Source organism: Coregonus lavaretus (genome assembly GCF_964263955.1).
Source record: "Coregonus lavaretus genome assembly, chromosome: 3".
In the NCBI taxonomy this organism is placed as follows: domain Eukaryota; kingdom Metazoa; phylum Chordata; class Actinopteri; order Salmoniformes; family Salmonidae; genus Coregonus; species Coregonus lavaretus.
The window spans coordinates 55,363,400-55,389,421 of record NC_139990.1 but is presented as its reverse complement, the minus strand read 5'-3'; the positions used below and the strand labels follow the sequence as shown (position 1 = coordinate 55,389,421).

The 26,022-nt window shown below is 43.9% G+C and overlaps 1 protein-coding gene across 1 annotated transcript; it reads right to left on the bottom strand.

Moving 5' to 3' along the window:
* Positions 1-799: 799 nt before the first annotated feature.
* Positions 800-19,029, bottom strand: LOC311127060 (intercellular adhesion molecule 2-like). Its single transcript, XM_084158804.1, has 11 exons — positions 18,882-19,029; positions 16,961-17,006; positions 12,223-12,321; positions 8,768-9,040; positions 8,355-8,681; positions 3,642-3,692; positions 3,129-3,191; positions 2,612-2,641; positions 2,389-2,463; positions 2,175-2,220; positions 800-1,488 (listed from the first exon to the last, which is right to left on the bottom strand). Exons 1-11 carry the CDS (start codon positions 18,891-18,893, stop codon positions 1,464-1,466), a joined length of 1,047 nt encoding a protein of 348 aa, XP_084014930.1. The 5' UTR covers positions 18,894-19,029; the 3' UTR covers positions 800-1,463.
* Between the last annotated feature and the right edge of the window lie 6,993 nt (positions 19,030-26,022).

Below are 26,022 nucleotides of genomic sequence, written 5' to 3'. Positions count from 1 at the left end.
TTGTAAATTGTACAGTGAAAAGCCACTATGAAGCTTAAAATAGCTTCCTCCTAAAACATTTTGTCAGTCTATTTTCTGAGTAAAGAACATGCTGGAACTACTGACCATCTGTTTTCTTTGTGAGTTGTACAATACAGGAAAGGGAAGTAAACATGTTTTATCTTTACATCCTGATAACTTTAGGGGTATTTGAAGATTAACAGATAGTGGAATGTTGTTTAGGGCCATTTTATTCACTGGCTTGTATGATGCTCGGCCGTATCTGAGGTAGTGATTTTAATCGTTTTCATAGAAACAGCTTGGATAGAGTTGAGCAGGTTGTTTGATAGAGGTGGAAGTCTGATTTCAAACATGACTCATCTCGTCATTATCCAGCCACACTTGCAATTCATTTTAATTTCAAAGTTGGATTTGGTAATGGAAGGTAATGGTAAAGACTAACAGGAAAATAATGCCCCTATTTTTTTCTCCACCTCTCTGTTCTGTTAAAGGGACAAACATGATGTGGCCGTGACACTTTGCTTCTTGAAAGTCTAATATCTTGAAAACTTGACTGCTGACGTGCAAAACATTTTGGGACTGTATGCACTAAAGAAAAAAAAAAAGAAAAAATACAGTTTTTGAGTGGATTTTCCTTTTGAAGGTAGAACGGGGAAGCTTCTCAGACACCTATGACTGTATTATCCCTGTGGCATGTAGTATTGGCAATTCCCTACCCGGAAACAGAGGGACTGTTCGTTTAGATGAGGCTGTCAGAGGCATGATGGATCTCCATAATATCTGTGGAAATGAGACCATGAACAGGACATGTATGTGATTTATTAGAGAAAATGTCATCCACGTTGGTGACAAATCTACAGATAAAATCTACACGATGATATGTGAAAAGCTGGGCATGAAATTGCCATCTCTGGAATATCTGAGACAAAAAAGGATCAGTACCGCTTCCAGTGCTCTTGGGGGCGCCTCTGAGCCATGTAACATCTACGGTATGTATTCTGTAACATTTTGTAAGCATTTGAATAATAATAATAATAATAATATGCCATTTAGCAGACGCTTTTATCCAAAGCGACTTACAGTCATGCGTGCATACATTTTTTGTGTATGGGTGGTCCCAGGGATCGAACCCACTATTTGAAAATATACATAGAAACATGAGTGCCAAAGTATAATCAAACTTGCGTTCAAAATTACAGGTCAGTCTTTAGAAGAGTGAGGGAGAGGTAATTTCATAATGCCGAGTGAGTCTCAATTGCAGTCTGTGGGAAAGGCACATGAAACACATCTCATGTTCTCATCTCTGAGTTGAGAGACGCAGAGTTTTGTCCAACAACGTTTTCACACACACATACACACGCACATGGTCAATAAGGTCTGTTGTATCAGTGTTGTTTCTCCGTGTCCCTTTGATGAACTCTTCTGGTGTCTTGAGGCCACTCAGTAACACGTCTGTCCCCTCACTACTCTCTGGCCACTTGGTACGACCTGGGAAAAAACACACATGACGTCAATTAATGAAATGTCCATTTATCCAGGGTCAATTCATCTAAGGTCAGATAATCACATTTAAATTCATCAAACATTGATTATTCTAACATCAATTCATCAAACAATGCGAATATATATTTACAGAACTGTACTGTACATGGCTGACAAACCAATCCATTACAGCCAAACAACGCTTTAAGACTTGCTTGTATATGGCCCATTTGTCAACAATAGGATCTAAGTCAGCATTCCATTCAGTGATTATGACTGACGTCAAGACTGACTTTAAACACTTACTCTATACTGTGATTTATCCATGTTTACAGTACTGTATCTACATAAACTCATTTAGGCACACAGATACTCACTCATGGTATAGATAGAACACAATAGCATTCAATACCAACACAGAATGATATCCCTAACCATTGCAACCCTGCTGGCCCACTTGGCTATTTACGTTGTCCCTTTATAGTCAGTCACTTCACTGGAACACTTCCAGTACAAATACTGTTGCATGATTTGGCCTTTGTTCCATAATGATGTCACAGCCACACAAGCGTAGCCACAGTTGTGTCAGTTGTAGTATGTGAAGCTGAAGGTGACGTGTGTGTGTGGGTGGGTGTATATGTGTATGTGAGTGTGTGTCACATTGATATAAGTGGCTACAGAGGACTACTCACTTCCCTGTGCCCACATGACACCTAGGCATCCGGCATACTTTACCACCTGTGTGATAGAGAACGAGTGAGAGAGAAAGAGCGAAAGGGAGAGTGAGGAGGACAGTAAGAGGGATAGAAAGAGATGTTTTTATGATAACAGTACAGTATTAACAGTAAGGAGTAATGTGTGAATAAAAGAAAGCTGAGACACAGAGGGTAAATGTTTTCTACTCACAGCTAATGACCATAATACCCAGGATGAAGAGCACTGCAGCGATAGACAGACCAACAACACGGAGGAAGCAGTAGTCTGAGCACAGACACAGTGACACATGGATGAGTCTATTACCATGTGATTATAACCCATGTTTGGAGGCATTGTGGTATTGATAAGTGGATTTTTTCTGCTTGGTTGATCATTGTATTTGGGCACTTTGGAAAAAATCAGAGCCTCTTACCATAATTGAATGGTTCATCCCACTTTGCGTCTGTGATCAAAGAAAAATACAATATCACTTAGTTGATAAAAGATACTACTTGCATTGTGTGTTTTTACAGTATAATAGGTGTAGCCTATATTCCTACAACAATGACATGATGATCGTTAATACAGAGGGAGAGAGAGAGGTGGGTCACATGGGAACAACAACACAATGAGATGACGACAGAGCTGTCTGGTCCAGATGATGTGTTGTTGAAGCCACATCTCAACCCTTACATAAGCCTGCACAGCGCAGAGGGACACACTCAGAGACTTCTTATCTCTTACATCAGCCACAATCAAGCATTAATCTGAGGACAAGACAGAGACAGCGAGCTGAGGTGTTCTGTTTCTGTTTCACAACTCCTCCAAGGTTTTTGTTTGGGAGACAGGGAATTATGATACTGTCAAAACTGCTGTGAGATAACAATAACAAAACTCAGAAAACCCCTCCAGATTTAAGGCAAAGTTAGGCTAGGAAAGGCCTTTGTTACCCCAGGCAGCAGGAGGAGCGAAGGTTCTCTTGGTATTTCCAGAGGTGGTTGGAGATGGTGTCACTATGGACAGAGAGAGAGCGAGAGATACAAAAAAAATTAAACACAAAAAAAATTATGCCAGCGTATTGAGTCCATATCTCTGTCATATGGAACCACACAAAATTACACTCCCTTTTTAAATTGAATTTCAGCATATTTCAATGGCACGATTCTCATAGGAAATTGGGTCAGTCTAATTACACTTTTTAAAGCGTATCAGTGGTGTCCCTGTCTGGTGCTGTCTCAACGAGAAAGGGGAATTTAACGCTTGCTAATTACAGAGCTAATTTGATTTTAAGTTGCGTGCACCCTTGAAGTGAAAGACAGAACTGGTTATGGGAGATTCTTGATAGCAAAGTATCCATTCACTCTGTCGCAGTGTGTTTCAGGGACTACCAATAGGAGTGTTTATTTTTCAGGGAACAGGTAATATCTACATGTCAAGGAGGGAATAAGAGGTTTGTTATTTACCTGTGGTGGTTAAGGACTTAGCTGTGGGTGTTGTTGACTTGTTTGTGGGAGCTGAAGAGAAAAGCAGAGAGGATGACATTGAGTTAGAAGTGTGGCCTTGGTCTGTGGCAGAAATGTTGTAAACACACAATTTGAACTAGAAACGTAATTTTACAGTGAGGGAAAAAAATATTTGATCCCCTGCTGATTTTGTACGTTTGCGCACTGACAAAGACATGATCAGTCTATAATTTTAATGGTAGGTTTATTTGAACAGTGAGAGACAGAATAACAACAACAAAATCCAGAAAAACGCATGTCAAAAATGTTATAAATTGATTTGCATTTTAATGAGGGAAATAAGTATTTGACCCCTCTGCAAAACATGACTTAGTACTTGGTGGCAAAACCCTTGTTGGCAATCACAGAGGTCAGACGTTTCTTGTAGTTGGCCACCAGGTTTGCACACATCTCAGGAGGAATTTTGTCCCACTCCTCTTTGCAGATCTTCTCCACGTCATTAAGGTTTCGAGGCTGACGTTTGGCAACTCGAACCTTCAGCTCCCTCCACAGATTTTCTATGGGATTAAGGTCTGGAGACTGACTAGGCCACTCTAGGACCTTAATGTGCTTCTTCTTGAGCCACTCCTTTGTTGCCTTGGCCGTGTGTTTTGGGTCATTGTCATGCTGGAATACCCATCCACGACCCATTTTCAATGCCCTGGCTGAGGGAAGGAGGTTCTCACCCAAGATTTGACGGTACATGGCCCCGTCCATCGTCCCTTTGATGCGGTGAAGTTGTCCTGTCCCCTTAGCAGAAAAACACCCCCAAAGCATAATGTTTCCACCTCCATGTTTGACGGTGGGGATGGTGTTCTTGGGGTCATAGGCAGCATTCCTCCTCCTCCAAACACAGCGAGTTGAGTTGATGCCAAAGAGCTCGATTTTGGTCTCATCTGACCACAACACTTTCACCCAGTTCTCCTCTGAATCATTCAGATGTTAATTGGCAAACTTCAGACGGGCATGTATATGTGCTTTCTTGAGCAGGGGGACCTTGCGGGCGCTGCAGGATTTCAGTCCTTCACGGCGTAGTGTGTTACCAATTGTTTTCTTGGTGACTATGGTCCCAGCTGCCTTGAGATCATTGACAAGATCCTCCCGTGTAGTTCTGGGGCTGATTCCTCACCGTTCTCATGATCATTGCAACTCCACAAGGTGAGATCTTACATGGAGCCCCAGGCCGAGGGAGATTGACAGTTATTTTGTGTTTCTTCCATTTGCGAATAATCGCACCAACTGTTGTCACCTTCTCACCAAGCTGCTTGGCGATGGTCTTGTAGGCCATTCCAGCCTTGTGTAGTTCTACAATCTTGTCCCTGACATCCTTGGAGAGCTCTTTGGTCTTGGCCATGGTGGAGAGTTTGGAATCAGATTGATTGATTGCTTCTGTGGACAGGTCTCTTTTATACAGGTAACAAACTGAGATTAGGAGCACTCCTTTTAAGAGTGTGCTCCTAATCTCAGCTCGTTACCTGTATAAAAGACACGTAGGAGCCAGAAATCTTTCTGATTGAGAGGGGGTCAAATACTTATTTCCCTCATTAAAATGCAAATCAATTTATAACATTTTTGACATGCGTTTTTCTGGATTATTTTGTTGTTTATTGTTGATTATTGTGAGCATTTTTACACTTGTGATTGGCTGTGATCACAGTGTGAAAAAGCTCACAGCTTGAGAATTCTCACTGGTCAGTTGCTTGCGCTTCTGCTTCCGGGTTATCTGTGTTTCTTAGGTAGATAACGTCAGTGCTTGATTGAAATTGACACTAAAGTAATTACCACTTTTAAAATGTATTATTGTTTGGGTGGAATGTCGAGAGTTAGCTGTTTATACGTTAGCATAGCGAGTGCTGCATTGCCTCTCTGCTGGAGCAATTTTGATTGGTAGAAGTTACATATGTTCTGATTGCAGATTTATACAGCAGAGAAATAGACTAAGATTTCATAGCCTCTAAATTGGGAAAGTAGCTGATTTGTATCAAATGCTACGTTGTTAAAAGTGAATAGAATGTTTGAAGTCATGGGAGTTTTCAACAATGGGAGCTTTAGAATGTTGAAGAAATCCCATTACAGTGGATAAAGTTTTTTTAGGTGGAAAAAATATAGAATAGTTTACAAAGTATAAATATTATCAAAAAGTTGTGTGAAAGAAACTTAATCCAGATGGAGTAGGCATTTATATCTTAAACGGTGTAAGAGGAGTAGCGTTCCAAATAACTACAGTGGGGAAAAAAAGTATTTAGTCAGCCCACTGAAAAAGATGAGAGAGGCCTATAATTTTCATCATAGGTACACGTCAACTATGACAGACAAATTGAGAAAAAAATTTCCAGAAAATCACATTGTAGGATTTTTAATAAATTTTTTGCAAATTATGGTGGAAAATAAGTATTTGGTCACCTACAAACAAGCAAGATTTCTGGCTCTCACAGACCTGTAACTTCTTCTTTAAGAGGCTCCTCTGTCCTCCACTCGTTACCCGTATTAATGGCACCGGTTTGAACTTGTTATCAGTATAAAAGACACCTGTCCACAACCTCAAACAGTCACACTCCAAACTCCACTATGGCCAAGACCAAAGAGCTGTCAAAGGACACCAGAAACAAAATTGTAGACCTGCACCAGGCTGGGAAGACTGAATCTGCAATAGGTAAGCAGCTTGGTTTGAAGAAATCAACTGTGGGAGCAATTATTAGGAAATGGAAGACATACAAGACCACTGATAATCTCCCTCGATCTGGGGCTCCACGCAAGATCTCACCCCGTGGGGTCAAAATGATCACAAGAACGGTGAGCAAAAATCCCAGAACCACACGGGGGGACCTAGTGAATGACCTGCAGAGAGCTGGGACCAAAGTAACAAAGCCTACCATCAGTAACACACTACGCCGCCAGGGACTCAAATCCTGCAGTGCCAGACGTGTCCCCCTGCTTAAGCCAGTACATGTCCAGGCCCATCTGAAGTTTGCTAGAGTGCATTTGGATGATCCAGAAGAGGATTGGGAGAATGTCATATGGTCAGATGAAACCAAAATAGAACTTTTTGGTAAAAACTCAACTCGTCGTGTTTGGAGGACAAAGAATGCTGAGTTGCATCCAAAGAACACCATACCTACTGTGAAGCATGGGGGTGGAAACATCATGCTTTGGGGCTGTTTTTCTGCAAAGGGACCAGGACGACTGATCCATGTAAAGGAAAGAATGAATGGGGCCATGTATCGTGAGATTTTGAGTGAAAACCTCCTTCCATCAGCAAGGGCATTGAAGATGAAACGTGGCTGGGTCTTTCAGCATGACAATGATCCCAAACACACCACCCCGGCAACGAAGGAGTGGCTTCGTAAGAAGCATTTCAAGGTCCTGGAGTGGCCAAGCCAGTCTCCAGATCTCAACCCCATAGAAAATCTTTGGAGGGAGTTGAAAGTCCGTGTTGCCCAGCAACAGCCCCAAAACATCACTGCTCTAGAGGAGATCTGCATGGAGGAATGGGCCAAAATACCAGCAACAGTGTGTGAAAACCTTGTGAAGACTTACAGAAAACGTTTGACCTGTGTCATTGCCAACAAAGGGTATATGTGGTCCTCTGTAGCTCAGCTGGTAGAGCACGGCGCTTGTAACGCTAAGGTAGTGGGTTCGATCCCCGGGACCACCCATACACAAAAAAAAAAATGTATGCACGCATGACTGTAAGTCGCTTTGGATAAAAGCGTCTGCTAAATGGCATATTATATTATTATATTATATATAACAAAGTATTGAGAAACTTTTGTAGGTGACCAAATACTTATTTTCCACCATAATTTGCAAATAAATTCATTAAAAACCCTACAATGTGATTTTCTGGATTTTTTTTTCTCAATTTGTCTGTCATAGTTGACGTGTACCTATGATGAAAATTACAGGCCTCTCTCATCTTTTTAAGTGGGAGAACATGCACAATTGGTGGCTGACTAAATACTTTTTTTCCCCACTGTATAATAAGTCAGAAATAAGTGGTACATCATTTAAAGTGTGGCTGCTTTTACAAGCCACATTAACTAGATGGTAATTCTCCATGAATAACAATTGTGGGACTTGCTTTAGCTCTTTAATAGTATTTTTATGGTAGTGGAATAAGTTTGAAAATGTTTTACTTAAGCAAAGTAGGGAAATATAGTCAAAAGTACATATTTCATCACAAATAACTACACTCGGACTACTACACTTTTACTCATAAGGAATTAGAAAAGTTTTAGGCTATTATTTTGCATCTAGTGGAAGAAGTTTAGAAGTTTGTTAGTGTTGACGAATTGAGGCTGGTTTGGTAGAGGCAGTGACTGTTTAATAAATAATTGATAGTAGCCTTTAGTGACAGACTAGGTAGTAGTAAGTAGCCCATAAGTACTAGTAGCAGTACATTGCAGTAGTACTTCTGAATGTTTTAGGTAGGTAGGCCATGGGTTAGCTATAGTAAATGGGGTCACTATTGTAGTTGGGTTAGTGAGTGTGGGGGTTGTTATAGTGGGTTAGTTTAATGGGTTGGGGTGAGCTGTGTGGCATAATCAGTCTTATGTGCTCCCTCAGTGCTATAATCTGATTGGTAGAAGATACTATGTAGAATGGAATAGTCCCTCAGCCTGTTAAAAGGTCCCTTTAGTCCACCAACCCTCAAAAGGAAACAAAAATACTTACAGTAAACAGTAAAATTAAGAGGCTTTGATGACAAGGCAGAAGGTTTTGGTCCCTCTGGTCCCAGGTCCAGCTCTGCCTCACATCTGTACTCTACTTCACCCCCATATCTTCTGTCGGTGATGGTAAGGTGGGTAGAGATATTCACTGGTTTCTTTGTGGAGTCATTAAACCTTTGAATCTCTATAGTTTCATTCCCTTTGTACCACCTCACAACCAGGTTCTGTAGAGGAGCGATGTTGTGGATGTCACACTGCAGCTGGTACTCCTTCCCCTCCACCATTGGACCAGAGTGGTTCAGAGGAGGGATAGACACGCTGTCTGGAGTCTCTAGAGACAAAATAGTTACATATAGTGAAATATAATTGCTTTTACTGACAAAACTCACAAGTATAAGAAAAAGAAAAACAACTTACTGTAGAGAATGACAGGGAGAATCTCAGTACACTGCGATTCATTGTGTGGATTGATGTAGCATTTAGGTTCTATTGTCCAGTCTATGAGGCTTCTCACAGTCCAGGTGACAAAGTTGACCTCTTCCTGCACACCTGTACCTCCGTATGTGGCCTCCCAGCCCATCCCCTCGGAGTCTATGGATGATGTGCAGTTGACTGAGACTGAGTCTCCATATCTCACCACTACTCTGGGAGGGTTGAGCTCAACAGGACAGGAGACATGTGTAGGCCCACCTACAGTTCAGAGCACATGACAGAGACCATAATCATCTCATTTACTTTCTCAAGCAGACTTAGCTTTACACAAAATAAATATCCTAAGTATAGGCCTAGAATGCAGAACAAATTAGCAATAGGTTAAATTAATTCCCTATTTCAGAAGGCAGTTTCTAATCAGTAAAGTTAAAGCTGCAAAACGCAACTTTTTGGGCGACCTGACCAAATTCACATGGAAAGGTGAGTTACAGATCTGTCATTCTTCATTGAAAGCAAGTCTAAGAAGCGGTAGATCAGATCTATGTGCGCTATTGCTATGGTTCCCGTTCTTAAGTTTTGTTTTTGCATCTTTTACTTTCAGTTTTGTACACCAGCTTCAAACAGCTAAAAATTCAAGATTTTTGGCTATGGAAAATACATTTCACATCGGTTTAGATGGTACCATGATTCTCTACACTGTACGTGCTTTTTTTGTCACATAAACTGAAATTAGGCAAACTATTAGAATTTTAGCAACCAGGAAATGGCAGAGCAATTTCTGCATAGTGCATCTTGAATTAAAATATAGGACCACCAAAAGTAGCATATTGTAAAAAGCCAATACCACTAAGAAACTATAGAAGTCTACTGTGTTAAGAATGTCATTTTGTGTCATGTCGAATCAAATCATCTTCGCTGCGAGAAGACAGATTTTATTCGCTAATACATTGCCCTCTTCTGGTTATTCCAAAAATTATTGGTTCTTAGTGCATCTCTCTGGCCATCCAGTTCTGCTTTCAATTTTGCGTGCTACAATAGTCAACTATTAGAATATGAAAACATAGTCTACTCTTGTTTTCTTTCACAATGAACTGAATTACTTATTTATTAAATACTTTGGAACACATCCAAAGTGCAGTGAAATGTTGCATACACAATCACACAAAGGTTTATAACAAAACTAACCTGCCACCCAGAGGACGCTAATATTTGTGTAAACTGTTCAGAATTGTCTTTCTGTGGGTGTCACTGAGTAGGCTGATACCCCATTTCATTGGTGCACAATCCATAGGTTAGCCTGTACAGTGCAATATGAATGTTCAATATGCACAATAAGCTGACTGGGGAGGTGATTTGTCAAATTACTTTTTTTTTGCCTTATCTAGTCAAAATATGGCATGATTCCACTATTTGAATAAGTTTCAATGCTGGACTTCTATTTTGAAGGCAAACAGACAATTCCACTATTGTGGCCAATTGTTTTTGTGACTCAGTTCACATAGGTGCTACAGTAAGTGGGGTTGGTATTGTAGTTTGTGACATTGGGGTTTGTTATAATGGGTTAGTTTACATTTTAGTCATTTAGCAGACAATCTTATCCAGAGCGACTTAGTAAGTGCATACTTTATTTTTTATACTGGCCCCCCGTGGGAATCGAACCCACAACAGCGGCATTGCAAGCACCATGCTCTACCAACTGAGCTACACTGGGTTTAGTGGGTTGGGGTGAGCTGTGTGGCATAATCAGTCCTATGTGCTCCCCCAGTGCTGTGATTTGATTAGTAAAATATATTTATGGTCTCATTTCAGATTTGAAAAGCAGAGAAGTAGAAGATTTCATACGCTCTACGTTTTTGTCCAAGTTGTTGGGAAAGTGGGCAAAAATGCAGTTGTTCTTACAATTTTGGAAAAAGTAGTCGATGTTGTTACTAAAACAGCTGTATCGTTTGACTGGTAGAATATATTTCTGTTCTGATTTCAGATTTAAATAGCAGAGAAGTAGACTAATATTTCCTACACTAAGTTTTTAGTTGTTTTTAAAAGTTGAGATAAAACTTTGTTTATGCGGTTACTAAAACAGCTGTACCTCTTGGTTGGTAGAAGTTATTTCTGTTCTGATATCAGAATTGAATAGCAGAAAACTAGAATAAGATTTCATACACTCTATGTTTTTGTCTAAATTGCTAGGAAAGTGGTCAAAGTTTCAGTTGTTTGTAAAAGTTGAGAGGAAAAGTAGTTGATTCAATTACTAAAACAGCTGTATCGTTTGATTGGTAGAATATATTTCTGTTCTGATATCAGATTTACATAGGAGAGAAGTAGAATAAGATTTCATACGCTCTATGTTTTTGTCTAGCTTGTTGGGAAAGTGGTCAAAGTAGCTGATTGCTGTCAAAAGTCACATCGTTTACAGTGAATAGAATGTTGGAAATCACAGCTTCAGAATGGGAGTTTTTAAAGAGTGACTGCCTTCAAAAATCCCTTTGAAAATGGCTTATGTGTTATCGATATGAGTCAGAAACAGTTATTCTAGTGTCAAATTGACTACAAAGTGTAAATAGGATAATTTTGGTCATAAAGTCAGTCTCGTCTACAACGGAGTTTGGAACATCCATGCATCACAACAGGTAAATGCAAGTTAAATGAAAGCTTTAGAATGTTGAAGAAATCCCATTAAAGTGGATGAGGTTTAATAGAAGCTTAATAGGTTACAAAGTGTAATTGGTTTCAAAAAGTTGAATACAAGCACACTAGTCCTGACTGGCCTGCACGTTTTAAAGTGGACTCTCGAGTGGCGCAGTGGTCTAAGGCACTGCATCTCAGTGCTTGAGGCGTCAATACAGACCCCCTGGTTTGATCCCACGAGGGGCCAGTATGAAAATGTATGCACTCACTAACTGTAAGTCACTCTGGATAAGAGCGTCTGCTAAATGACTAAAATGTAAATGTATCGTGATTGGGCGTCCCATAGGGTGGCGCACAATTGGCCCAGCGTTGTCCGGGTTTGGCTGGTTTAGGCCGTCATTGTTAATAAGAATTTGTTCTTGCCTGGTTAAAAAAAAGTTGAATGGCGTTTCTAGCTTAAGTGGAGTACCGTTCCAAATAATAAGTCAGATTTCTTATTTCGCAAGTTCCATTAATAAAATAGTTAGAAATAAGTTATACATTATTTAAAGCACTAATTCATCAAATTGATTACAGCTACTGAAACAAAGTTAGTTAGGAGGGGGACAAAGTAATTACAAACATTGGTGAGCTAGCTGCCCATTGTATACGGACATTGATTTCCATTCATCCTAATGGTGAAAAATATTTAAAAGAAGGTCCTATTAATAGTGAAGTCCTTGAGATTAATGGTGAGTCGTGGCAGGTGGAAAGCTACAGAAAAATATGAAATAGCCCCATGTGACATCATCTAGAAATGACAAAGAGGACTGTACCAGTTCTGGCTGGAGAGGGGGCGGCAGTAATGTTCGCCACCAGAGTCACTTTCACCGGTCGATTCGGGTGTGTGGTGGTAGGGCTCTGAGCAAGGGACCCTGTTGACAGAAAACAAATTACTTTTCAAGCATTACACAAACAAAGCAGTTGGGTAAAACCTAAACAACACATTACAAGACAGTCGGAAGCACAAAACATAGCTACTGCTGCAATTATTCTCCACAACACTTGAGTAATGTATTCCTAGCAGCAGCCAGGGTTGAGAATTTGTCCACACACAGCAAGTGGGAGGGAGGGACAAAGGGAGGGAGTTACTCAGCTAACAACAAACGTTCCCACAACTTTAGAAGACGTTCCCTTAAGAGTCTCATTAGGCCATTAACGAATGTTTTCATAGGAATGTTCTGGTGATGTGCAAGGAAAGTTTCCAAGAGACCATTCCGTTAATGCCACATAGAACTTGCCCAGAATGTGGTTACCATGTTCTCAGAATTTAAGATATCAATGTTCTAGACACGTTTCATGGTAACATTGCAAGAACATTCATGTGTCCAGTTTTCTGTGTTATGAGAATATTCCGTCAACGTCCCACCAAACATGGTTGCCATGTTCTCAGAACATAAGATATTGTTCTAGACACGTTTCATGGGAACGTTGCAAGAACATTAATGTGTCCCTTTTTCTGAGGGTTAGGAGAATATTCCATTAACATCCTACCAAACATACACAATATATTAATGTTCTAAACACGTTTCATAGGAACGTTGCTGGAATATTTCTGTGTATCAGTTGTCAGGATGTCGCCTGATGGTCCCAAAGAAACATTCTCCCCCCTAAAAACTTTAATTACACATCACGCCTTGTTACTGTTGCCGAGCCAATCAAGGCCCTGAAAGGTGAACCATTGACAGCTCTTTGTCTGTTGTGAACATTAGGGATACTCACACACACAGTGCTTTTAGCAGAGTGTTTTTAACTTACACATTCGACACACTTTAAAATAGATGATTACATTGTGCATGTGCATTTACACAATAATTATTCAACATGTCTTCACCTGGGATTTGAATTCACAATTTGTTGGTTCACGATGCTGCGATCTCAATGATTTGGTTTACTTTTATCAGCAATTTAAGAGCTTTCTGCATAGTTGTCTAATGTTGTTGGGGCATGTTAGCTGTTTTAATGATTCTCCTGAATTACTACGATCAATTATATCGTGTAGATATATATTGTGTAGAATGTTCCCCTGACTAACGGAAAACTGGACACTCAAACATTAGGCAAACATTATGGGAAACATTACAAAAACGTTCTCTCTCCCTAGAATTGTTTGCTGGGTAGATAGAATGGTGCGAATGTATGCAAAGTCTGTCATAATAACAGTCTCATGAGCAGGCAGTGTAGCGTTGTTGTGAAGGGGCTGCTCTGGCCAACACAGAGGTGGATTGTCCTGGCCCTGAGAGACGGGACAAGCAGGCCTTTGTACACACTCCACTCCCCATCAATACCCTCAAATTAACCACCGCATGGGCCCACTGGGTTCCCACAAGCAAACGTGATTAGAACTGAATCAATTTTTTGATATTTACAATGTGGTTCAGAGGAGGAGAGATGTCACTGAAAAAACAGAAACATTTGTTGGAATGACTCAGGACTGTTTAGACCAGGGCATAGTTACAGTGAGGGAAAATAGTATTTGATCCCCTGCTGATTTTGTACATTTGCCCACTGACAAAGAAATGATCAGTCCATAATTTTAATGGTAGGTTTATTTGAACAGTGAGAGACAGAATAACAACAAAAAAATCCAGAAAAACGCATGTCAAAAATGTTATAAATTGATTTGCATTTTAATGAGGGAAATAAGTATTTTACCCCCTCTCAATCAGAAAGATTTCTGGCTCCCAGGTGTCTTTTATACAGGTAACGAGCTGAGATTAGGAGCACACTCTTAAAGGGAGTGCTCCTAATCTCAGCTTGTTACCTGTATATAAGACACCTGTCCACAGAAGCAATCAATCAATCAGATTCCAAACTCTCCACCATGGCCAAGACCAAAGAGCTCTCCAAGGATGTCAGGGACAAGATTGTAGACCTACACAAGGCTGGAATGGGCTACAAGACCATTGCCAAGCAGCTTGGTGAGAAGGTGACAACAGTTGGTGCGATTATTCGCAAATGGAAGAAACACAAAAGAACTGTCAATCTCCCTCGGCCTGGGGCTCCATGCAATATCTCACCTCGTGGAGTTGCAATGATCATGAGAACGGTGAGGAATCAGCCCAGAACTACACGGCAGGATCTTGTCAATGATCTCAAGGCAGCTGGGACCATAGTCACCAAGAAAACAATTGGTAACACACTACGCCGTGAAGGACTGAAATCCTGCAGCGCCCGCAAGGTCCCCCTGCTCAAGAAAGCACATATACAGGGCCGTCTGAAGTTTGCCAATGAACAGAACTGGGTGAAAGTGTTGTGGTCAGATGAGACCAAAATCGAGCTCTTTGGCATCAACTCAACTCGCCGTGTTTGGAGGAGGAGGATTACTGCCTATGACCCCAAGAACACCATCCTCACCGTCAAACATGGAGGTGGAAACATTATGCTTTGCGGGTGTTTTTCTGCTAAGGGGACAGGACAACTTCACCGCATCAAAGGGACGATGGACGGCGCCATGTACCGTCAAATCAAATCTTGGGTGAGAACCTCCTTCCCTCAGCCAGGGCATTGAAAATGGGTTGTGGATGGGAATTCCAGCATGACAATGACCCAAAACACACGGCCAAGGCAACAAAGGAGTGGCTCAAGAAGAAGCACATTAAGGTCCTGGAGTGGCCTAGCCAGTCTCCAGACCTTAATCCCATAGAAAATCTGTAGAGGGAGCTGAAGGTTCGAGTTGCCAAACGTCAGCCCGAAACCTTAATGACTTTGAGAAGATCTGCAAAGAGGAGTGGGACAAAATCCCTCCTGAGATGTGTGCAAACCTGGTGGCCAACTACAAGAAACGTCTGACCTCTGTGATTGCCAACAAGGGTTTTTCCACCAAGTACTAAGTCATGTTTTGCAGAGGGGTCAAATACTTATTTCCCTCATTAAAATGCAAATCAATTTATAACATTTTTGACATGCGTTTTTCTGGATTTTTTTGTTGTTATTCTGTCTCTTACTGTTCAAATAAACCTACCATTAAAATTATAGACTGATCATTTCTTTGTCAGTGGGCAAACGTACAAAATCAGCAGGGGATCAAATACTTTTTTCCCTCACTGTAAATAAAAAAGTATTATTTCAATATTAGTATGAATATCACTAGCAACAACGGACTAAACACATTTTGAAATACATGCCTACAGTAGAAAAGAGGGGAATATCTTATTTTTTTATTATGTCTTTATTTCTCAACTCCTAATATTGAGCAAATTATACTCATTGGAGCTAATTACACTCACTGGAGTATCTGACATAGGCTTTAAAAAAGCTCCCGAGAGTACCAGTCGCAGCGATTGACGCTAGCTGCTAGCAAGCTTTCTTGACTTGGAGATACATTTTTGCCAACACATCGCTAACCTTTGATTAACCAGCTAAACAGATGCTATTAACGAACATATGTGTGGAGTAGGGCTAGCACATCTATCGTATAATAATTGTCACAATTGTCTTAATACATTCATTTTAGTAGAAGGGAGAGATTGAACTTTATATTCACGTAGATATAGCTCACCCAATAGCAGTTTTTCATTTTTACAGAAAGTGGGTAAAGTTAGTAATCATTTTACGAGCAGAACGGCACAGTTGGGAGGAGAAGCTCAATTTCCAAAAGTTCTAAGCGGTCAAAACAATTTGTTTTTGAGACAGGGGAGTCAACAAAAGCTGTGTTGTATTCATTAGGTATGTCGTAGCTAATTTTGAAAGATGCATTATGATGCAATACAAGCTCAAAACATTTTTAAACAAAATTGACAATTATGACAACTGTGGCCATTTGCGTTACATTTAATCGTTACCCAAAATGCCATAACCGTCGCAGCCCTAGTTTGGAGTTACCTTTCTAGCTAATAGGCTATGTTAGCGTTGACACTTTTTCCAATTATAATGTGGGTATAATGTGGTTTCCCGAGTGGCGCAGTGGTCTAAGGCACTGCATCGCAATGCTAGCTGTGCCACTAGAGATCCTGGTTCGAATCCAGGCTCTGTCGTAGCCAGCTGCCCATGGGGCGGTGCACAATTGGCCCAGGGTAGGGGAGGGAATGGCCGGCAGGGATGTAGCTCAGTTGGTAGAGCATGGCGTTTGCAATGCCAGGGTTGTGGGTTTGATTCCCACGGGGGGTATGAAAAATAAAAAAATTATGTATGCACTCACTAACTGTAAGTCGCTCTGGATAAGAGCTTCTGCTAAATGACTAAAATGTAAATGTAGGTCAAAATAATGAAAACCTATCTACCAAATCTATTCATTCTAAAATGTTGGTTACTTGTCCTTGTCATTATCATTCACCAGATGATAAGACAAGACATGTGGAAAAACATACTTTGCTAACATATGATGGGGGTCGCCGGGTTTGCCTGGGTGGGGGTCCCTGGGCAAGGAAAGGTTGAAGACCCCTGGTTTAGACATGTTTTAGTTTGAGATGAGAAAGGGAGAGTGTGTTTACAGTATGTTTCTATATGACAACAGTGTGTGATGCATGTGTATGTGTGTGAGAGAGAAATAAATCGCTATTTTTGATGACTTACCTGGTAGTGTGAGAAACAGACATACAGCCATCCAGCTCAGCTGAATCTGAAAGACAGAGCATGTAAAGAAGTGAGAGATAGATGTGTGTGAGAGATTCTCAGCAGGGTCTGTAATTAATACAGCATTAAGCTGACTACTACTTCAGCTGGAAATCTGCAAGATAAGCAAAGGCCCTTAAACAGCACAGGTGACACTGGAATGAATACAGATCACTTATAGGCAGCCACACAGGCACATCTGTTATACCGACAATAGATTACAGCAGACACATGACAACCACAAATCTATCAACCTTCATTACCACCCTTCTTGTTTGTGAGCTCCCGCTGCACCTAAACACACACAAACACACACACATTCACCCGCACGAACACACACGCACATACGCACGCAGGCTCGTACACACACTCACTAATGTTTTCTCTGCCCATTATAGGGCTGAGTAACAGGTTTCAGAACCAGCTCCCATCTTTAGCTGTAATGGTTTTGTAATGGTTCTCTAATGGTTTTCTAATGGTACTCTACACAATGAGATAGTCCCTACGAGCTACTGTGTGGAACAAGGGATGCGTTCATGTAGGCCCATGACTAATATCAGTATAAAGAGGAAGTGCCCATGTTACTGGTTTCATGTCAGTCACTGAGGCTACATGTCTTTTGAAACACAGGAAATTGTACTCATAGCAGTTGTTTCTACCACTTCCCTCCCCCACACCTAAATGCAGTCAAGCACATTTTTCACGCAATGAAGATGGCTGACAATCTCAAACAAAACGTATAGTACGATATACAAACTGGATGAGTGTACTCGCATTTTCTAATCCATGGAATTATACTGAAGCCCTGTTTCTATTTTTCCAACTGAAAGCCATGATCTTTGTGTAGTTACACATATCATCACCTAGCACACAGCACATCCCCCTGATTTAGCTGAGGGGGAAGGTTGAGGTCATGTGTTGAGATGAGATGGAGTCCATGGCTATAACGGGAATCCTCCCACATGCTCCTTAGCACATTGTGTTGCTGCCGCCGCTCCCTCAGACATCACACTGTAAATCCAATCTCTGAACTCCTTAATGTCGCCAATTAAAAACATAGTTGCAGAATGAGGCTCTGTCACAACAACAACACTTACAGCAGTCAGGTGCTACAGTCTCTCAGAGCTTTCTCTGAGACACACAACTATTGTACAGGGTCATAATAGCTTTTTCGAGTCCCTCTTCATCTGCACCATATGGTAAATGTACACATAAAATAACATAGGCAAACAAGTAAACACATTCATTCTGAGGAGAATCGCAATCGCCCTGATGACCTTTTAGTTATGAGAAAAAGCCGTAGTGTATACAGAAAAATAACATCAACAATAAACCAACGATGAACCCAATTATTATTTGTTCCAGAGGGATGGAGAGCAGAGAGCGGGGTGGATGAAGGTAAGGAAGGAGGGAGGGATGGAAAGCCAGAGGAGTGTTTTGGTGTTGTATCAGGACCTAGCTGAGATGCCACCCCTGACCTATTCTGATGGCAGCATGTCCTCAGGGCAGGGGAGGCGGTGACAGGTGATCGTCAGTGGGCATCATGAGGCTTGACAGCTCAGATTAGCGGGTCACGCCAGTCCTAATTTCACTCTGAAGCCTCTGAAGCATATGTCAAGGCAAGGGCCTGTTCGCCTGGGGCTGTCCCAGCCTCCCTACCAGCCTCTCTCTCACCCCTCTAACCCCCTGTCTGGCCATCTCTATCTCTCTCACTCACTCACCCATTGTCTGTTTATCTTTCTGTGTATCTTTCTGTTTGTCCGTCCGTCTGTCCATCTCGAACATCCGCAACATATCTTACTCTCTCGCTTTCTCATGAGTACCAACATCACTCGCTTCCTCCTCCCCTCTTTGAGTCCCCAATGAAAGTCATTCAGCTCACCTTGGTGTCCATACTGAGTTGTCACGTAGTTCCGGAGCTCGTTCCAGAGCAGTATCCACGGCCTCTTTCCTCTGTGTGTCAGTCAGGAATCAGTGAGGAACCGTTAATCGACCACACCCTTCTGCTCATTACTTCCTCCTTCCATCCCTTGCTCACTGCAGTTGTTTTCTCTCACCCACTCTTTCTCTTTCTGTTTGCTGGCTCTCACACGTGGGCCTCCTTGCTTTCTTTTTTGTTATCTGTCTTCCAGACTCTCTCACTCTCAGTCAGTCTGCCTCAATCGTCTCTGTGTTAGGGGTTCTCGTCTGTCTGTCTTATAGCCTGACGCCTGGTGTTTGTCTGTCTGTCTGTCTCTCTATTTCTCTCTGTGTTTGTGTTTGCTTGTCTTTGTCTGCGTTTCTCTCCTTTTGGCTGCCTCTCTCCATGTCTGTGTGTCTGCATGTCTCTCTTTTTGGCTACCTCTCTCCGTGTCTGTGTGTCTGCATGTCTCTCTTTTTGGCTACCTCTCTCCGTGTCTGTGTGTCTGCATGTCTCTCTTTTTGGCTGCCTCTCTCCATGTCTGTGTGTCTGCGTGTCTCTCTTTTTGGCTGCCTCTCTCCATGTCTGTGTGTCTGCGTGTCTCATTTTTTGGCTGCCTCTCTCCATGTCTATGTGTCTGCATGTCTCTCTTTTTGGCTGCCTCTCTCCATGTCTGTGTGTCTGCATGTCTCTCTTTTTGGCTGCCTCTCTCCATGTCTGTGTGTCTGCGTGTCTCTCTTTTGCACTATACCTCAGCTTGTGCTTGCCAGTCAGTCTGTCTGTACTCCCACATTGGCCTTACAGTACTCAGTATGAAGACTAGATAGACAGATGGAAAAATACATTTTAATAATTCTTCAGAAAACGTCAGAATGTGACCCTGGAGAATTTTCAATACTGTTGCCTTTTCAATGTATTGTACACCTTTAAATACAGGGAATGCAGCAACAATTTTACAAAAAAAAATTTCTGGTCTGCAAGTGCATTAAAACAATACTTAATCTACACAGTGCTCATACCTTTAAGCATCATCAAAGATGAGTGGGAAGGGAACTGTCCTTCACAGATTCAATTAGTCCAGAACGTACAGTAAGGAAGTGCATTGAAGAAGCACAGTACTGTACTGTACTGAGAAACACAATAATAAGAAGAGCCACACTGGGCACAAAAGTCAGTTCAACGTCTAGGTTTGATTTACATTTGGTTGAGTTGTCAACTAACAAAAAATTCACCATGTCATTGTATTTAGGTTAAAGGTTGGTTGAAAAAAATACTAAATGCCCTTATGTTGATTATTCTTTTTTTCAAATGCAATTAGTTTACTACATTGATTCAACATCATCACATTTATTTTTGCCGACTGCCGATAACGAATACAATCACACACAACACAAAGTGTAAGACAGAGGGTTAAATAGGGAATACAATACAACATAATGGGAAACAGGTGTACACAACCAAAACAGAACAAGTCGAACACAGAAACATAGATCGGTAGCAGCTAGTACTCCGGTGACGACGACCGCCGAAGCCTGCCGGGGCAAGGAGGAGGGGCAGCCTCGGCTGACTCCGTGACAGTACCCCACCCTTGACGCGCGGCCCCAGCCGTGCGCCGACGCCGGCCTCGGGGACGGCCAGGAGGACACGGAGCAGGGCAAGTCGGATGACTCTGGTGGAAATCCCTCAACATGGAGGGATCTAGGATGTCCCTCCTAGGGACCCAGCACCGTTCCTCCGGACCGTACCCCTCCCACTCCACGAGATACTGCAGGCCCCCCACCCAACACCTTGAATCCAAGATGGAACGGACTGAGTACGCCAGAGCCCCCTTGATGTCCAGTGGGGGCGGAGGAACCTCTCGTACCTCAGACTCCTGGAGTGGACCAGCTACTACCGGCCTGAGGAGAGACACATGGAACGAGGGGTTAATACGGTAATTAATAGGAAGTTGTAACCTATAACAAACCTTGTTCAATCTCCTCAGGACTTTAAATGGCCCCACAAACCGCCGACCCAGCTTCCGGCAGGGCAGGCGAAGGGGCAGGTTTCGGGTCAAGAGCCAGACCCGATCTCCCGGTGCATACACCGGAGCCTCACTGCGGTGGCGATCAGCGCTCGCCTTTTGACGCCTGATAGCCCGCTGCAGGTGTACATGCGCAGCGTTCCAGGTCTCTTCCGAGCGCTGAAACCACTTGTCCACCGCAGGAGCTTCGATCTGGCTCTGATGCCAAGGTGCCAGGACCGGCTGATAACCTAACACACACTGAAAAGGCGTAAGGTTAGTTGAGGAGTGGCAAAGTGAGTTTTGGGCTATCTCTGCCCAGGGGATATATCCCGACCACTCCCCCTGCTGGTCCTGGCAATAGGACCTCAGAAACCTACCCACATCCTGGTTCACTCTCTCCACCTGCCCATTACTCTCGGGGTGAAAACCTGAGGTAAGGCTAATCGAGACCCCCAGATGTTCCATGAACGCCCTCCAGACTCTAGAGGTGAACTGGGGACCCCGATCTGACACTATATCCTCAGGTATCCCGTAGTGCCGGAAGACGTGTGTAAACAGGGCGTCAGTAGTTTGTAGGGCTGTAGGGAGACCTGGCATAGGAATGAGACGGCAGGCCTTCGAAAACCGATCCACAACAACCAAGATCGGGGGGGAAGGTCCGTGACAAAGTCCACCGATAGATGAGACCATGGCCGTTGTGGAACGGGTAGGGGTTGTAATTTCCCTCCGGGCAGGTGTCTAGGTGCCTTACACTGGGCGCACACCGAGCAGGAGGAAACATAAACCCTCACGTCCTTGGCTAAAGTGGGCCACCAGTACTTCCCACTAAGACAGTGCACTGTCCGACCGATACCAGGATGACCAGAGGAGGGTGACGTGTGAGCCCAATAGATCAATCGATCACGAACCTCGAGCGGCACGTACATCCGACCCTCCGGACACTGGGGGGGAGTACGCTCGGTACGTAACGCCCGCTCGATGTCCGCATCAACCTCCCACACCACCGGTGCCACCAGACACGACGCCGGGAGTATGGGAGTGGGCTCAATGGACCTCTCCTCTGTGTCATATAGTCGGGACAGGGCGTCTGCCTTAGCGTTCTGGGAACCTGGTCTGTAAGTGAGCGTAAACACAAATCGAGTGAAAAACATAGCCCATCTTGCCTGACGAGGGTTCAACCTCCTCGCCGCCCGGATGTACTTCAGGGCTTGAACCACAGCTAACAGTTCCCTGTCCCCTACATCATAATTGCGCTCCGCCGGACTGAGCTTCTTAGAAAAGAAAGCACAGGGGCGGAGTTTTGGTGGCGTACCCGAGCGCTGAGACAGTACAGCACCGATCCCAGCCTCGGACGCATCCACCTCAACTTGGAATGCCAAGGAAGGATCCGGATGAGCCAGCACCGGAGCCGAAGTAAACAGGTCCTTCAGATGCCTAAAAGCCCTGTCCGCCTCAGCTGACCACTGCAGACGCAATGGCCCTCCCTTTAGCAAGGAGGTAATGGGAGCCGCTACCTGCCCAAAGCCCCGGATAAACCTCCGGTAGTAATTGGCAAAACCCAAGAACCGCTGCACCTCCTTCACCGTGGTTGGAACAGACATTTCTCTGCCTTCACATACAGGTCATGCTCCAACAGTCTACCAAGCACCCGACGAACCAGGGACACATGCTCGGCTCGTGTAGCGGAGTATATTAGAATGTCATCGATATACACCACTACACCCTGTCCATGCAGGTCCCGGAAAATCTCATCCACAAACGATTGGAAGACTGAAGGAGCATTCATCAGACTGTATGGCATGACGAGGTACTCATAGTGCCCCGAGGTGGTACTAAATGCTGTCTTCCACTCATCTCCCTCCCGAATACGCACCAGGTTGTACGCGAGTTCCAATTTAGTGAAGAAGCGCGCCCCGTGCAATGACTCCATCATACTAGCAATCAGAGGTAGTGGATAGCTGTATTTTATTGTGATCTGATTAGACCACGGTAGTCAATGCACGGGCATAAACCACCATCCTTCTTCTTCACAAAAAATAAACTCGATGACGCAGGGGAAGTGGACGGCCGTATGTATCTCTGTCTCAGAGATTCGGTGACATATGTCTCCTTTGCCGCCGTCTCCTCCTGTGACAGAGGATACACGTGACTCCAGGGAAGCGCAGCGCCTACCTGGAGGTCTATCGCACAATCCCCCTGTCGATGGGGTGGTAATTGAGTCAAATCGGCATATTCAGGCGGAATGTGCATGGTGGGAACCTGGTTTGGACTTTCCACCGTCGTTGCCCCTACGGAAACACCTCCCCAAGCACTGATCAGACCATCCCTTGAGAGCCCTCTGTTGCCATGAAATAGTGGGGTCATGAGAAGCTAACCAGGGAAGCCCCAACACCACGGGAAACGCAGGAGAATCAATCAGATACAAACTAATTATTTCCTCATGCCCCTCCTGCGTTTTCATCCTGAGAGGCGCTGTGATCTCCCTAATCAACCCTGACCCTAAAGGGCGGCTATCTAGGGCATGGATAGGGAAGGGCACATCGGTTGGCACAATAGGAATTCCTAACTTATGGGTAAACTGACGATCTATAAAGTTCCCAGCTGCGCCTGAATCTACTAGCGCCTAATGCTGGGACTGAGGAGAAAACTCGGGAAACACAACATTCATACACACATGCGCAACAGGGAGCTCTGGGTGAGTTGGGTGCCTACTCACCTGGAATGGCTCATCAGTGCGCTGCCTACTGCCTCGACTCCTAGGAGGCCCTCCCCAGCAACGACCAGCAGTGTGTCCTCTGCGGCCACAGTTGGTGCAGGGGACGGCCCCTCTACTGGTCTCCCTCATAGCAGCACCTCCGAGCTCCATAGGGGTAGGCTCGGAGGTGCTGGGGGATGGAATGGAAGGCCCCGGATCCGGACGTCCGCGGGTAGCTGTTAGATTAATTTGTATTTTAAGAATAATGACTAAAGGATTTCACCCCAAATACAGTATAAATGTGTGAACTGTGTTAGAATTATAATGTATTGTCAACCTACTAACAGAGGGGGGCGGGACTAAACATTCCAGGGTGAAGGGGACTGAGAAAATGGGTTACAGGGGGCCTCGTAGAGGTGGGCGGAGCAGGGTGCCTTTGTGTGGAAGGAGTATAAAACAGTATGTATGTGTTTTGGGCGGCAGAGCTCTCCATGAATAAAGATACAGATAATCCTTGTGGGTTGTGGACCTTGAATCATTGATGATTAAAACCAGAGCCTTACAACCTCTGGTAATGATTCAAGCTTAGGTTGAATTAGAGATAGAAATTCATATAACAGTAGCCAACAGGGTGTCCAGTCGAATCGACATGTCCACCAGTTGGTCCAGGCTTAGGTTGGTGTCCCTGCAGGCCAATTCCCGAGGCACGTCCTCCCTCAAGCTACATCGGTAGTGGTCGATGAGGGCCCTCTCATTCCATCCTGCGTTGGCAGCCAGAGTCCGAAAGTCCAGTGCGAATTCCTGCGCGCTCCTCTTCCCCTGTCTGAGGTGGAATAGATGCTCACCCGCCGCTTTTCCCTCTGGTGGATGATCGAATACCGCCCTAAAGCGGCGGGTGAAATCTGCATAGCTGACAGTAGCGGCGTCTATTCCCCCCCACTCGGCGTTGGCCCACTCCAGCGCTTTACTGGACAGACAGGAGATGAGGTTGGACACGCTCTCGTATCCCGAGGGGGCCGGGTGGATGGTTGCCAGGTAGAGTTCTACCTGGAGCAGAAAACCCTGACACCCGGCAGCTGTGCCGTCATAAGCCCTCGGGAGCGAGAGCCGAATCCCACTGGACCCCGGAGGTGAAGCGATGGGTATCGATGATGGTGGTGGTGTAATCGGAGGAGGTATAGGAAGACCTCCTCTCTCCCATCGCTCCATTGTGTTCACCACATGTTCCATGGCGGTGCCGAGAGCCTGGATCATGGCCACTTGTTGTTGTACGCGTTCTTCCATCGATCCGGCTGGCACCGCTGCTCCTGCTGACTCCATGTCGTAGGTGTGTGATTCTGTCAAAGGTGTCAGTGAAATGCAGTGGGCGAAGTCAAACGCAGGACACAGAGCTGATCAGAAAACGTACTTTACTAGAAAGTAAACTGAGAATACACAATCTCCACACAGGGAGGAAATAACCCGCACACTAACGACTGCCGATAACGAATACAATCACACACAACACACAGTGTAAGACAGAGGGTTAAATAGGGAAGACAATACAACATAATGGGAAACAGGTGTACACAATCAAGACAGAACAAGTCGAACACAGAAACATAGATCGGTAGCAGCTTGTACTCCGGTGACGACGACCGCCGAAGCCTGCCCGAGCAAGGAGGAGGGGCAGCCTCGGCTGAATCCGTGACAATTACACAATAGTGAGACACCAGCCCAGGCCGGTCACAATGGACAAAGGGTCCAATTCAGGCCCCCAAACAGAGGACAGTCTTCGCTGCAGGAGTCGGGGTGGCTTTTGGACTGTCCCCATCCAGTCACGTTCTCTACTTCTCAACATGCTGTACATCCTCCTCCTCCTCCTCCTCCTCACAAGACATGTCACTGGCCACACTGCATCAGACCAGGGGTAGAATACATTTCTTAACCTTTTTTAGATTTCAGCAGGTAGTCTTCAAACAGGTGAATATAATCCACTGACCATGGCTGAGAATCACAGGCACATAGGCTACTGTATTCTACAGATGTCTTCAGCAAGCTTACAGTAATGCAGTGCTGTCAACATATTGTACAATGGTGAACAATATGTTGACAGTATTGTAGGTTACTTTTGTATTCGGCGGTGCCGGGTGTAGCACGAAGCTAGCTAGCTAACTCACCTCCTGGATTAGCTGGCGAGTTGCTATTAGCAACGGTTGCAACTAAAAACAATATCCTTTTAGCCAGCTACATTCGTTCGCAGCGACGCCGTTTTTCAAACAAAGTCAACACAGTAGCCATTGTTAGCCAGCCAACACTACCAGCTGGCTGTACTGTGGTAGCTAAATACAATATCTTTGTGCTAGCTACCCAACGTTTAATCATTGCTGCGTTATGAAAGGTAAGCTTGGCTTCTTATATGGTGTTGAGTTAAGCTTAAACCA

Coding starts and splice junctions, on each gene's coding strand:
- LOC311127060 (XM_084158804.1), bottom strand. Junction 2,221..2,388: donor GGGTATTATGGTCATTAGCT/GTGAGTAGAAAA, acceptor TCTATCACACAG/GTGGTAAAGTATGCCGGATG. Junction 1,489..2,174: donor TGTCATGTGGGCACAGGGAA/GTGAGTAGTCCT, acceptor GTTTTTTCCCAG/GTCGTACCAAGTGGCCAGAG.